Consider the following 12,671-nt stretch of genomic DNA (forward strand, 5'->3'; position numbering starts at 1 on the left):
CAGAGCTGACCGTCTCACCCCTGGGCTCAGGAATCTCTGGGCCTCTAGCCTCTGGCTGGACAGCAGCTGGTGAATGGGCCTGGGGGTCCTGACACGCAGGCTCCCCACTGTATCTACCCCCAGGGCCAAGGGAGGACCGTCCCGGGACTTTGCTGCCGGAAGGTTGAGGTCCTCAGCTCCTCCTCTATCCTTTTTCCTCCTCTGCCGCCCCATCGTCTTCTGCCTCACAAGCATCACCCCTTGAATCTTCTTGCATCCTTGTCTGTCCCATTCCTCTCCCTGCTCTGAACTTCCTCCATCTCTTCGGCTTCTTTCTTTGGCCTGCTCGGAAGAAGGGCCTCTCATCCGGGCCTGGTGGCTCATGACTGTGTGAACGCTGACTCATTTCGCTAGACTCACCCCGGGCGGCAGGGAGGTCGTCCCGGGATCCCCTCCTCCACAGAGAGGTAGGCCTGGGGCTGGCAGTAGCCAAGCTTAGCCTCGGGGCAAGGAGGGCCGCCCCTGGAGAGAGACTGGGCCCTCTTCCACTCCCCAGCAATCCTCCAGGGCCTGGATAACTCCTGGGGGCACTGCATGAGTGGGGCCAGTGCCAGGTGGGAGGGGCATCCGCAGTTTGGAGAAGTCGGTCCCTGCTGGCTGGCATGGTTAGAGGAGTCTGAGCTAGCGGACAGGACAGGACAGGATGGGGTGGGATGGGATGGGACAGGGCGGGGCGGGGAGAGCTAGGCATACCTGGGTCCTCGCTGCAGATGCCCTCGCACTCCTGTTCAAGAAATATTCCTGGTCTTTGCATAGATGCATGTAGCTCAGAAGGAGGGGGTACAGAAGAGGTAGCTGGGCCGCCACCTCCCGAGGTTGCACCCCGAGCAGGGCTCCATGCCGAGTGCACTGGGACCCGCCAGCTGGGAGCCGGGGCTAGGGAGAGAGGGGAGCAGATGGCTGGCCTGACGCCCCGCTTCTCCTGGGCAGCCCCCCCATCAGCCATGAGTATTATGACCCGGCGGAGTTCATGGAGGGCGGCCCGCAGGAGGCAGACCATATGGAAGAGCTGGAGTATGAGGTGAGCTGGTGGCCAGCCTTGGGCGCCAGCCCGTAGCCCAGCTCAGGCCTGGCTCCCGAATCCCCAGGCGGCTGGGCCTCGCGGCCCTTTCCCACGCGTGGCTCAAGGGCTCAAGGGCCAAACTGGGCTGAGTTGGGGAGGGCACGGGTGATGTCCCTCTGTCAGTGTGTGCTGGTGAGTATGTCCCACGCATGTCTGTATGCTGTGCGTCGTGTGTGTCTTGTGTGTGTATTGGGCATTTCCCGGTAGGGGACACCACAGGACACTCGTGCCATTTGGGATGGTAAGAGAGACCTTTGGAAACTCAGCTCAGGTGACACGGTCCCGGGGGTTAGGCTGGGCGGATGCTGCCGTCCCTGCAGCTTCTCCCTCTGCTTGTCCATCCCCCTTGTGGCAGGAGGTGGAGCTGTATAAAACCAGCCACCGGGACAAGCTGGGCCTGATGGTCTGTTACCGCACGGATGACGAGGAGGACCTGGGCATCTACGTTGGAGAGGTATGAAGGCGGGACGGGGGGCTGGAACCTTCTAGAAGGCAGTGGCGCTCCATGCGCCTTCCTGTGTGCTGGGACATGACAGCTGGACTTGGATGCCCATCTGTACAGCGCCTATGAGGGGGCCGGGGCAGCACGGTGGCAGGTGCTGAGGCAGGGTGTGGCACATGAAGACTCCCATGCCATCCTATGCTCACAGCCTTGCCACGCTGCCCACGGCTCTGAGGCTGCCCAAAAGGAGGCAGCTTAGCGTCACAGGGAGGCTGCCAGTTGGTGAGGCCAGGGCAGCCAGCGGCTTCGCCGTGTGTCCAGCCAGGCAGTCGTCCCCAGGAGACCCGTGCCCGTAGTGGAACAGTGGGGCCTTGCGGGGTGAGGCAGGACGTGGTCTGGCCAGGCTGTGTTCTCCCGCCACGTCCTTCAGGAGCCCTGCTGGTAATCACAGGGGTTCTTCTCCGCCATCCGTCTGGCAGGTGCTGGGTACTTTCCCATCCTTTGCCATGCTCAAAAAATCAGCCCTCCGTTCACATTGGGGCCTCTGAGGCGCGGCTGCCCCTTCCTACCAGACGGGCACCTTAGGGAGGGGGCCGAGTCCCCATGATGCGCGTGCCTTGCAGGTGAATCCCAACAGCATCGCAGCCAAAGACGGCCGCATCCGCGAGGGAGACCGCATCATCCAGGTGAGCAGGGCAGGCAGGCCCCGCCCCCAGCTCTCCTTAGCCAATTCTAGCTCTCTCCTGCTCAGAGCCCAGCCCGATGCCGGGCGTCCTGCCATGCCTGAAACCAGGGCTAGGACTCATCTCCCTCCTGCACAACCACGCAGGTGGCTCCCGTGTGCCTGCGGGCTCTGCTGGTGTCTCTGCTTGGGCCCCTTACCAGCACATGTGCTCTTGTGTGGGCCAGGCTGTCTTCGCCCCCGGCACCTTCCACTTGTCTCCATCCTGCCAGAGCTCGAGAGCCTGTCCTGGCCCAGGGTGCTCGCTTCGGAGCTCCCTGCGAGGGGACCCCTGTAGCTCAACTGGAGCCTCCCCCCAGAGCCAGCCCTGGTGTCCTCGTTGATTGTCCCTTGGCCTGCCACAGATAAATGGTGTGGACGTCCAGAACCGGGAAGAAGCAGTGGCCATCCTGAGCCAGGAGGAGAATACCAACATCTCCCTGCTGGTGGCCCGGCCTGAGAGCCAGGTGTGTGTGCCCAGTAGGGCGTCCTGGGTCCCCTGACGTGGGGCTTTCTGTCTTGAAAGCTGCCGACTAGGGCGCAAACATGCCAGCAACCTGGCACTGATGGAGGGTGGGTGTCCGGAGCCCATTTCCCTTTGTGGCCTCTGATGGCTGAGGGGGCTGGGACCTAGACGCAAGTGGGGTCATTGTCTGCGGAGGTCCTTAAGGCAGTGGGGACAGCACGGGCCTGTCTCTGCAGCTGGCGAAGCGGTGGAAGGACAGTGACCGGGATGACTTCCTGGATGATTTTGGCTCTGAGAATGAGAGGGACCTGCAGGCGCAGAAGCTGAAATCCCCCCCTGCCCAGCAGGTGAGGAAGGAAGAAGGGCGGGGAGGGCGGGCAGGAGGGCAAGACGGAGGAGAGGTTTGGGGGGCTGCGGGAGATGGACCAGACCCGAAAGCCTTTCCGATCTCCATCCTTCCCCCCACGGCGCCCCCACTGGTGGGTCCCAGACTGAGAGGGGCTCATCTTCCAGCTCCAGCTTGGAAACGAAGAGGAGAAAGGGGCCCCTGATGCGGGCCCGGGCTTGAGCAACAGCCAGGAGCTGGACAGCGGCGTGGGCCGGACGGATGAGAGCACACGCAACGAGGAGAGCTCCGAGCACGACCTGCTGGGGGACGAGCCCCTGAGCACCGCCAACACGCCCGGGCCCCTGCGCAAGTTTGGCCTGCAAGGGGACGCCCTGCAGAGCCGCGACTTCCACTTTAGCATGGACTCCCTGCTGGCCGAGGGCGCAGGGCTGGGTGGCGGCGACGTGCCGGGCCTCACGGATGAGGAGTACGAGCGCTACCGCGAGCTGCTAGAGATCAAGTGCCACCTGGAGAATGGCAACCCCCTGGGCCTCCTCTTTCCCCGCGCCGCCGGCGGCAACGGCGCCCTGGATGTCAACCGCAACGAGAGCGTGGGCCACGAGGTGGCCGTGCTGGAGGAGGAGCTGCGACACCTGGAGTTCAAGTGCCGCAACATCCTGCGGGCGCAGAAGATGCAACAGCTGCGGGAGCGCTGCATGAAGGCCTGGCTGCTGGAGGAGGAGAGCCTCTACGACCTGGGGGCCGGGGAGCCCAAGAAGCACGAGCTGTCTGACATCTCCGAGCTGCCTGAGAAGTCGGACAAGGACAGCACCAGCGCCTACAACACGGGTGAGAGCTGCCGCAGCACTCCGCTGCTGGCGGAACCCCTGCCCGAGAGCCCCCTGAGGCGGGCGACCGCCGGGGGCAACTCCAACCTGAACCGGACCCCCTCCGGACCCCCTGGCGCCGCCCACCCCAAGGCTGCCCCTCCGCAGGGGAGTCCCGCCAAGTTCCGATCCCTCTCCCGGGATCCCGAGGTGGGCCGGAGACAGCACTCAGGGGAGCGGGTCCGCCGCGGCCCCAAGACGGGGGTGACCCTGGAGCGCGTGGGCCCCGAAGGCAGCCCTTACCTGTCACGGCGCCACCGCGGCCAGGGCCAGGAAGGCGAGCACTACAACAGCTGCATGCAGCTGGCTCCGCCGCGCGGTCTGGAAGAGCTGGGCCACGGTCCCTTGAGTTTGGCCAGTGGCCCTCGGGTGGGTGGCGTGGCGGCGGTGGCCACCGATGCGCCCCGCATGGAGTGGAAGGTCAAGGTGCGCAGCGACGGGACCCGCTATGTGGCCAAGCGACCCGTGCGGGACCGCCTCCTAAAGGCCCGGGCCCTGAAGATCCGGGAGGAGCGCAGCGGCATGACGACCGACGACGACGCGGTGAGCGAGATGAAGATGGGCCGCTACTGGAGCAAAGAGCAGCGGAAGCAGCACCTGCTCCGTGCCCGGGAGCAGCGCAAGCGGCGCGAGTTCATGATGCAGAGCCGGCTGGAGTGCCTGCGGGAGCAGCAGAACGGCGACAGCAAGGCTGAGCTCAACATCATCGCCTTGAGCCACCGCAAAACCATGAAGAAGCGGAACAAGAAGATCCTGGACAACTGGATCACCATCCAGGAGATGCTGGCCCACGGCACGCGCTCAGCCGATGGGAAGCGGGTCTACAACCCTCTGCTCTCTGTCACCACTGTCTGAGCCCAGCTGTGCTCCGGGGCACGGGTCCTCCGCCCTGGCCCAGGTCCACTGAGCCTGCCGGGACCCCGTCTTCTGCTCTCCCGTAGACTCTAGCGTGTGTCTGTGTGTGTGCGTGGGACTTTGTTACGAGACAGAAGCCCCTGAAGGAGGAGGGACGCTTCTCTCCATCGGTGACTTCCTTCTCCCCAAGTACAGCGACCACATCAACAGCTGGCCCTGGGGCAGACCCGTATCGGTCCCCCCTTCAGCCGTAGGCGTGTGTGTGTGTGACACGAGCTCAGACACATGTACGCACACAGACACATGCACTTCCCTCCAGAGTGCTCTCAGCGCGGGCACTTGGGGACAGGGAAGTCCACTAAAAAGAAGAGGCAAAGAAGACTGTCCTAAGCACAAGAGAATGTCCGTTACTTGTAGACAAAGGCAACCCTGATTTTTGTGGTTCTTTTCCTTTTCTGTGCTTGCCAATTGTTGTTTTTTTGGTTTGTTTGTTTTGTGGACCTGCTCTGAGGGCTGGCAGCTCCTTCAGGCAGCCTGACAGAGGTGGAATCCCCGAGTGATAGCTGGGAAGGAGGGGGGGGTGGGGGGAAGCAAGGGAGGGGGAGGGGGGAGGGGAGGTGGGGGAATGAAGGCAAGAATGGGAAGCAGCTTTGCAGGTGGCCTCCGCTCTGAGGTGTGGGGACTGGGAGCTTCCGATGTGGCTTGCCAGGCTCACCTTGGAGGTCACCTCCTTCCCCGGCGACTGCGGGGACTGAAGGGTCAGTGTCCGTCCAAGAAGAAGGAAGCGAGCCCAGGGCTGTGCCAGACGCCTTCTGGAGCTCGGCTTCTCTCCTGAGTGGTGTGAGGGGTCCAGAAGCCAAGTCCCGTGAGTAGCAGCAGACCTTGGTGACACGACCCACGCAGAGCTAGGGAGCGGCCTGGAGCTGAGTGACAGGCGGGCCCTGCCAGGTGGGCTGACTGGGGAGAAGATGCCCTGCGCCCCACTTTGCCAGTGTGGGCCAGGCAGCCCTCAGGGACCTGTGCATTAGTGAGAGCTGGCCTCCGGGCCCTTCCCGGCTCAGAGAGCCTCAGATGGAAGGCTGACAGGCTGCTCACCCCCGCCCCCTGCCGGCATCGTGAGAATAAAGCAAGTTGCCTTCGAGGGTGACTCCTGGCCTCCTGTGTTCATTCTCCAGCACCGGGGGCTGGTGGGGGTGGTGGGCCAGACGGGTCAGGGGAAAGCTGAGCAACAGCAAGGTGTTCCGAAGTCAGCCTCCAGCACTCTGGGAGGAGGGACAGAGCCACGAGAATCATTTCAGAGGTCTGCCACGGTCACAAGGGTGGTGCCCAGGTGCAGGAAGGATGGCAGAGACCTCAGGACTGGCGACTGAGCCTGGAGCTGGCACGTGCATGAGGCCAACACCCCTGCTCTGGTCAGAGTCATAGAGAAGTGGTTCCACCCTCTCCCTGCCATGCAGCTCAGGGAATGCCCTAGCGGGCCAATAGGGTTCTGGAAGGCACAAGCTTCCTTCCCTGTTTGGGGACCCCACAGTGCCTAGCCCTCAGAAGATGCAAAGAAGTGTCTTTTTACCAGATGAGTACCAGGTGGCTGCGGGAACTCTCAGCGGTTCCATTCAGCAGAGCAAACCACTGGGCACCTGCTCAGTGCCAGAAACTCTGCTAAGTCCTGGCTGGGGCCAAGGCCCCAAAGACTGGCAACTCCAGGGGTGCCGTCTGTGTGGTGAGCCCTTGAGTAGGCGCTCAGTCTCCTGAAAAGACACAGGACGCTGCCAGCACATTAAGTGGGTGAGGATACATTTAAAAATTCTCTTGAAAGAGCAATGTAGACCTCTTGTTAATTTTGCTAGTTTGCTGAGATTGGCGTGAGCAAGAAACCTGAGCCTGCGTTCCCAGAAGCTGAGTGCCCTGCTGTCTGAACAGCTGGGAGGGAAGACCCAGCATGTCACACAGAACACCAGTGGCTTCAAGGGAGGAAAGGGCTTGTTGATGAAAAGGGACAAACACGAGACACCACCTTCCTTATCCCTCAGAGGCCTCTGGAGCTGGGGGCTAGGAACATCAACTCGTGACCAGCCCGGTTCCTGGGAAGGGCACACTCCATATCGGCTCCTGTGAAGGATGGGGTTCCAAGGACCCAGCCCATCGCAGAAAACTGGCTGGAGTTGGAGACTAAGGCCACCTGTTCCCTGAGCATCCCTCTCTGGCTGCTGGGGGCTCACTTTGATGGCTCTAGAGGTACCTCACTTTTGCTCTGGGGTGGGGGCCAGGAGAGGCCCGGATCCTGGGGTCCCTTGGCTATGTGAAAGCTGGTGCTGGGGCTTGGCTCTCACTGGCTCTGGGGAGATGTTGACACCAGGAGATGTGGAAGCCCTTGGCAACCGGCGCACTGGACCAGTGACAGCACTGGACCAGTGACTTAGCTGGGTGGAGTGGTGGGGCTGGGATCAAAAAGAGCCGCTGGGTGGCCAACAGCTGCCACTTTCCCCCTTAATAGGAGGAGGAGCAGTGCTCAGCCAGCAGGCGCCACCTGAGCTCCCAGCAGCCCTGTCTGGAATGCAGAAAGCGCCTCAGCCAGCAGCTGTCGCCTGGCTTGGTCTTCAGGGGCCCCATGGTTCCTGTTGTGCCCGTTTTGGGAGCAAGGACGGGGCTGTTCCCCAGAGCCTCCCTATTCCTGCCAGCCACCCCATGCTGACCCGCTTCGCTTGGACTGAGGGTGTGGGGCAGGGAACGGCTGGCATCCCCTAGCCTGGAGGTCCCCAGGCAGGTCCCTCCACACTCCCGTGGAGGACAAAGCCCAGAGGAGACCCCCGCCCACTCACGAAGGCTTTGAGCCTCCTTTTTGGGTGCAGCCTCCCTGGAGACTCGTTCACACAGCTGTCTCTCTTTGGACGCTGATCCCAATGACCCCTCACCGACACCCTGGAGGAAGCCCGGTCACAGCTGAGCAAACCTGTGCAGCTGCGAAAGGGCTCCCCTGGGATTTGCATGCAGCCCCTTTGAACCCTAGGGCCCCCCACCTCTCCAGCCATTAGGTGGTAGCAGGGAAACTGGGCTGGTGGGAGGGCTGCGGGTTGACGTGGAGCATGGAGCCTGCACAGGGACGCCCGCCCGGTGTCTCGAGAACATCAGGTGCTGAGAGAGGGTCCGCTAGGAGGGAAGGTACAGCCGAACTGGAAAGGGCTCACGATGGGCTCCTTGGAGGCCCAGGGGTCCGGGTTCTCTCTTGTGCCTTTCTCCGTGCCCCACCCGACACGAGGTGACAGCATCCTGGGAGGCACGACGCTGAGTGGAGAGCTTGGAAGGACCAGCCGCCTGGACAGCTACCTGTAGTAGCTTCGACCGCATAAGCTCCGCAGGGCCGCTCGCTGCGCCCCCCGGGAAAAGCACAGGAAGTACTTCAGTGTGTGGTTCCTGCCCAGGACTCCAAGCACGAGAGCCCTTCCGAAGGCCGGGAGGGGCTGTGGCTACGTGCACTGCTCAGTGCTGGCTTTCGGGGAAGCTCCCCACGCCACTTGCCCTGGGCAGTTGCCCTCGAAATGGCAGGTGGTCAGAGGGTCCTTCCCTAAGCGGGCCCAGGCAGGCTGGGCGAGGGCAGGAGAACAAGGCCCCTCTTTGCCAGAGATTGGGGGGCGGAGGGGAGAGACAGCCCCGTGCCCCACCTGGAACCAGGCAGGCAGCCCTGGGAGACGGTGGGCACTGGGTATTAGGTCCCGAAGGCTTCACTGGGGGCTGAGAAGGGAGTGCTAACAAAGGCCAAGAATAAAGCAAACGTACACAAGGAGGAAGGGGACCTCCAGACCTGACCCCACTCAGTGCCTGTGCCGTCCAGGCAGGCAGAGGGATGCCAGTCACCCAGCTCTGCCAGTGTGTGTGTATGACACAGCCCTGGTGCTGGGATAGCTGGTAATTGTTTATTGAAAGAAGCAAGCGGGGTGGCGGGTGTCACCCTCAGGCCTGGATGTGGCTCTTGGCACTGAAGGCCAGGTAATAGATCACCAGGCCGATGGCAGCGGCCAGGACCTCGGTGGACACCCAGGGCCCATTCCAGGTGCCCTGCAAGAAAGGAGACCAAAGTCATTCTCGGGGGAGGGCGGGTGAGAAGGCCAGCCACTCCAGCCACCCTCCTTCTGGGGCGTGAAGACACACTGGTCCACCTAGCTCAGCCCCCAGCTCTCACTAAAAGGCGAGGCTTGCCACCTGCTCCCTCCTTCCCCTGGGCCGGGCCAGCCCCTTCCGGCCACTCACCCGATGGTCCACGCTGACTGTGAACAGAGGTGGGATGATGGAAATGTCCTCATTATTTCTCTGAGCCTGTGAGGGAGGTGCTGGGGTGAGGGGGCGATGCTGGGTGGGGTGGGAGAGGCAGGAACACCGGCCAGAGTCGTGGAAGGAGAAACGCGGGTGAAGGAGCGACACGGAAGGCACAGGGCCAGGTGGGGTGGGTGGGCAGGAAGGCACCCACCGGACATCCTGCTCCAAGTCAGAGAGGGGACCTCAGGGTGGAGCCAGCTGGGGCAGTGGGCGATGCCCCCCCTACCGCAGGCCTGGGTGGCCTTCGGGGACACTCACCTTCCTCAGGAGGCTGTAGGACTCCTCGTCAAAGAATCTGACCTCGTACGTGCCTGCGTGGGCGCTCTTGTGGTCTAGGCTCCAGGACACCTGGGTGGGGTGTGTTCGGCAGGGGGTGGGCAGCGCACATGGAGCCATGGCCAGCGCATCGAATTCAAGAACCCCAGCCCTGCTGGCCCGGTCTTCAAGCCTCACCCGTGAACGGGTGGCCTCCCGCGAAAGTGACCCCACCACAGCATCTCTTACCTGGTATCGGCCCACGTCCTGGCCCCGGGTAACAGGAAACTGTTTTCCGCTGACGTCAGCATAAAGAGCCATGTTCTGGGGGAGGGGATAAGAGGAGAGTCACCTTCTCCCCTCTCTGGCTGCCGGTGAGGCCCCGCCCTGCCGCCCACAGTAGCACCCTTGGCCTGTATGTGGGTAAGGAGGCCGCCGGGCACAGCTGGGGACTGCGGTGTGTCTGGCGGGGGTACCGCGCGGGAACCACGGAGGCCAGCCTGCCACGACTCTCCACGTCTGTCTCCCTCCTTGGGGGCCACATCTCCCCTATGCCTGGCCTCCCTAACCCACAGTAAGCCTGTTAACTGAACAGGGGCAGGATGAGTGAAATGTTCTTGTTTCTTCTCTGAGCCTGGAAGGGGGTATCACGGTCGCGGACACCCAGTGAGCTGCCTAAGGAAGATTGTACCTAAAAAGGCCCAACTTCCTTCCTTCTCTGGGCCTTTAGGTTGCAGAGGCTGAGGCCAGGGCTGCTTGGTCTTGAAATGATGAAACACACATGTGGACACACACTTCGGCAAAGAGCAACCAGTAAAGGGACGCAGGAGCCTGGGGGCTGAGCCTGGCTGTCTCTCCCTTCACACATATGCTCTTTCCACACACAGCAAGGTGTCTGTCTATATCACCGCACATAGATGCAGCAGAGCAGGCAGGTGAGGGGAATGTTCTTTAAATATCTGCTAGAATCTGGCCTGGCTGTGCCCTCATCTCTCCTACACCTGGGAATCAAAACCCTGATTCTCCCCGTCCACACAGACCCCCAGGTCTGACCCCATCCACTACCAGTGAGGGCCCAAGGTCTCAGGCTCACTGCTCACCTCTCGCCCCCACACCCTCCTGGCTGAATCCCCACTGCCTCACCTGGACCCTGTTCTTGCAAGTCAGGGAGATCTCCACGATGAAGACAGTCTCAGTAGAAATGACAGCATCCGAGGTGGTATAGTAAGAAGGGGTGATCTGGGGCTCCACACAGGCCTCTGCTGTGGAGAGGCAGAGATGAACGGCTAAGGCCTGGCTTGTGCTTGCTGGCTTAGGGGCAGAAGGGGCCACCCTAACCCCACTTCCCAGAGCTCATCAGCTGAGAACACAAAGGGCCCTCTGGACCCTGCCAGGTGGGGTCTGGGAGACAGATCCAAATGATCAGTCAGAAGTACAGTGTCAAAGAGGGGTGGGATGGCCTTGAAGGAAGGCAGGGGAAGGGAGATAGGAAGGCTTTGTACAGGTGGAACCTCAACGTACAGGCAGAACAGGTGAGTGTGCGGGGGGCGGGGGCATGCTGCATGAATTCACTGCACAACTCGAGTCTGTGCCTGAACCTGAAGACAGGGAAGCCGTGCAATGGTTTAGGGATGCAGTCTGCCCTGGAGCACCCTAGAAGCCCAGGGGGGGCCAGGCTGACCTCAATTCAGAGCCATGCATGGCTCTGGACAGTTTACTGAAGGCGTCCTCTGCACAAAGCATGGTGCTGCTGGCAACCTACAGGGGCTTTTGATATGAAGGGAAGGGTCTCTGCCCCAGACAGTTGACAGAAGGCTACGACTGGCCCCAGCGTTTCCAGAGGAAAAGAAATGGCAGAGGGTCTGGGTCCAAAAGCATAACTTGTCCCCTTGAACAGGGCTGCACTGAGAAAAAGGATGCTGCCGTAGTCATCGCCACACTGCTAGAAGCTAAAGGGAAGGAAAGGTGCCTTTCCTTTCCTAAATCACAAGGCGCCAACTGCTCTCCAAATGTGGTGTCCGGGCAGGGCCGTGACTTAGGCTGAAGCAGTCAGAGGAGGCTGTGGGACTGGAATGGTGGGAGGAAGATGCCTGGGAACATGGGTGGGAGGTGGTTCTCAGGAGCCACATCCCCCAGATCCTTCCACGCTCTGCTAGACTTGACCTTTCTCCTGTGCACACGGGGGAGCACAGAGGGGCTTTATAGTTAGGTCTGTCCTTTCCAGGCATCACTGGCTATAGCGTGGGGGAGTTCCTGAGGAACAGGTGAGCAGGGTGCAGGCGGGGAGGCCAGTTAGGCTGGTGAAACACTGCAGGCATCAAGAGCGCTGGCCTGAAGCAGGGCAGGTAAAGTGAATGCACTGAAAGTGGCCCTAACCCAGTCCAGGCCCCCGGGCCCGGGGTGGGCTCCTGCAAGGACCGCCTCCTAAACAAACTTCTGGACTCCGGTCTGACCTCAACCCTGCCCCTAAGTGTTAACAACCTCTCAAGAATACGAAGCCATCTGACTCCGCTGAAAAACCCTATAAGGATATAGCAAGGCCTCAGGGGAAACAAATCAACCGCCTGATCTAGGCACTCTAGGCCCACTCATCTTTCCCTCTTCAGTTCCTTTCTAACTCGCCCGCACTCCGGCCCCCTCTGCCTGGACCGTCCCTGCTCCCTCTTCACTCAGAGCTCTCTTCCTGGAGAGGCCTGGCCCCACCGCACCGGGTCAGGTGGCTCCTCCCCACCGGCCCAGTTTCTCGCTCCGATCGCCCGGCGCTGCAGAGCTTTGCTCCTGTCCGACCCCACTCCGGGACCGGGAGCTCCTGGAGTGGCAGCAGGGACGTGTGTCATTTTTCCTGCTGGAGCTGGGGCCAGGCGCACGGGAGAGGCTCTGGGACTCTTCCTCGCGGGAGCAGACGAGGAACAGACCAGGCTGTTTCTCCCAGCAGCCCAGCTGCTTGGTAAACGTGTGTGGTGCAGGAGCGCGTGGTGGGCTCGGCTGCCGCGACCAGAGACCACCTGCCTCTCTGAGGAAGAAAGCCCAGACCCCCGCTTCGCCCGCACCCCTCCTCCCCCCACGCACCACCAGTCGTGGGTGAGAGGCTCGCCAGAAACGAGCTCCGGCCAGGCCGCTACCTGAGCAGCAGGAGAGGCCGGACAGCAGGAGTAGCGCCAGGGCGCCGAGAGATGCCAGCGCCGCCATCGCCTCTTCTCTGCCGAGGGAAAAAGAGAGCGACTCCCCTGAATACGAGGAGCAGACGAGGAAGCGCGACGCGTAAGCGGCCGCAGCAGCCAATCAGGGGCCGGCGGGCCGGGCG

At 62.0% G+C, this 12,671-nt stretch overlaps 2 protein-coding genes across 5 annotated transcripts in view; one reads left to right on the top strand and one right to left on the bottom strand.

The window, feature by feature from the left end:
* Nucleotides 1-5,341, top strand: part of PDZD4 (PDZ domain containing 4) — a gene marked incomplete at its 5' end in the record, with an annotated part of 30,046 nt that extends 24,705 nt beyond the window's left edge. The window contains 7 exon segments of the mRNA XM_081221366.1: nucleotides 871-945; nucleotides 948-1,060; nucleotides 1,458-1,556; nucleotides 2,168-2,230; nucleotides 2,631-2,732; nucleotides 2,968-3,078; nucleotides 3,245-5,341. Of these exon segments, the coding sequence (XP_081077492.1) occupies nucleotides 871-945; nucleotides 948-1,060; nucleotides 1,458-1,556; nucleotides 2,168-2,230; nucleotides 2,631-2,732; nucleotides 2,968-3,078; nucleotides 3,245-4,801 (2,120 nt within the window). The 3' untranslated portion in view covers nucleotides 4,802-5,341.
* A 3,357-nt stretch (nucleotides 5,342-8,698) lies between these two features.
* Nucleotides 8,699-12,624, bottom strand: SSR4 (signal sequence receptor subunit 4). 4 transcript variants are annotated; one of them, XM_081221654.1, is made up of 6 exons: nucleotides 12,490-12,624; nucleotides 10,511-10,629; nucleotides 9,617-9,691; nucleotides 9,371-9,460; nucleotides 9,047-9,112; nucleotides 8,699-8,854 (listed from the first exon to the last, which is right to left on the bottom strand). In XM_081221654.1, the coding sequence occupies exons 1-6, from the start codon at nucleotides 12,554-12,556 to the stop codon at nucleotides 8,750-8,752; spliced, it is 522 nt and encodes a 173-aa protein (XP_081077780.1). In that variant the 5' UTR covers nucleotides 12,557-12,624; the 3' UTR covers nucleotides 8,699-8,749. The 4 variants fall into 4 exon arrangements, with proteins under 4 accessions (XP_081077780.1, XP_081077778.1, XP_081077779.1 ...); XM_081221652.1 differs by having other exon boundaries at nucleotides 9,047-9,145; XM_081221653.1 differs by having other exon boundaries at nucleotides 9,047-9,145; nucleotides 10,511-10,626; nucleotides 12,490-12,623.
* Nucleotides 12,625-12,671: the final 47 nt, after the last annotated feature.

Source organism: Mesoplodon bidens, assembly GCF_964165515.1.
Source record: "Mesoplodon bidens genome assembly, chromosome: X".
Taxonomy (NCBI): Eukaryota; Metazoa; Chordata; class Mammalia; order Artiodactyla; family Ziphiidae; genus Mesoplodon; species Mesoplodon bidens.

Bases quoted from the DNA above. Each gene is read 5' to 3' on its own strand.
- SSR4 (XM_081221652.1), bottom strand. From the start codon at position 12,556: ATGGCGGCGCTGGCATCTCTCGGCGCCCTGGCGCTACTCCTGCTGTCC. The intron at 9,461-9,616 runs GTAAGAGATGCT...CACCCCACCCAG, and splicing joins AGGACGTGGGCCGATACCAG to GTGTCCTGGAGCCTAGACCA. The intron at 8,855-9,046 runs GTGAGTGGCCGG...CCTTTCTTGCAG, and splicing joins CAGTCAGCGTGGACCATCGG to GGCACCTGGAATGGGCCCTG.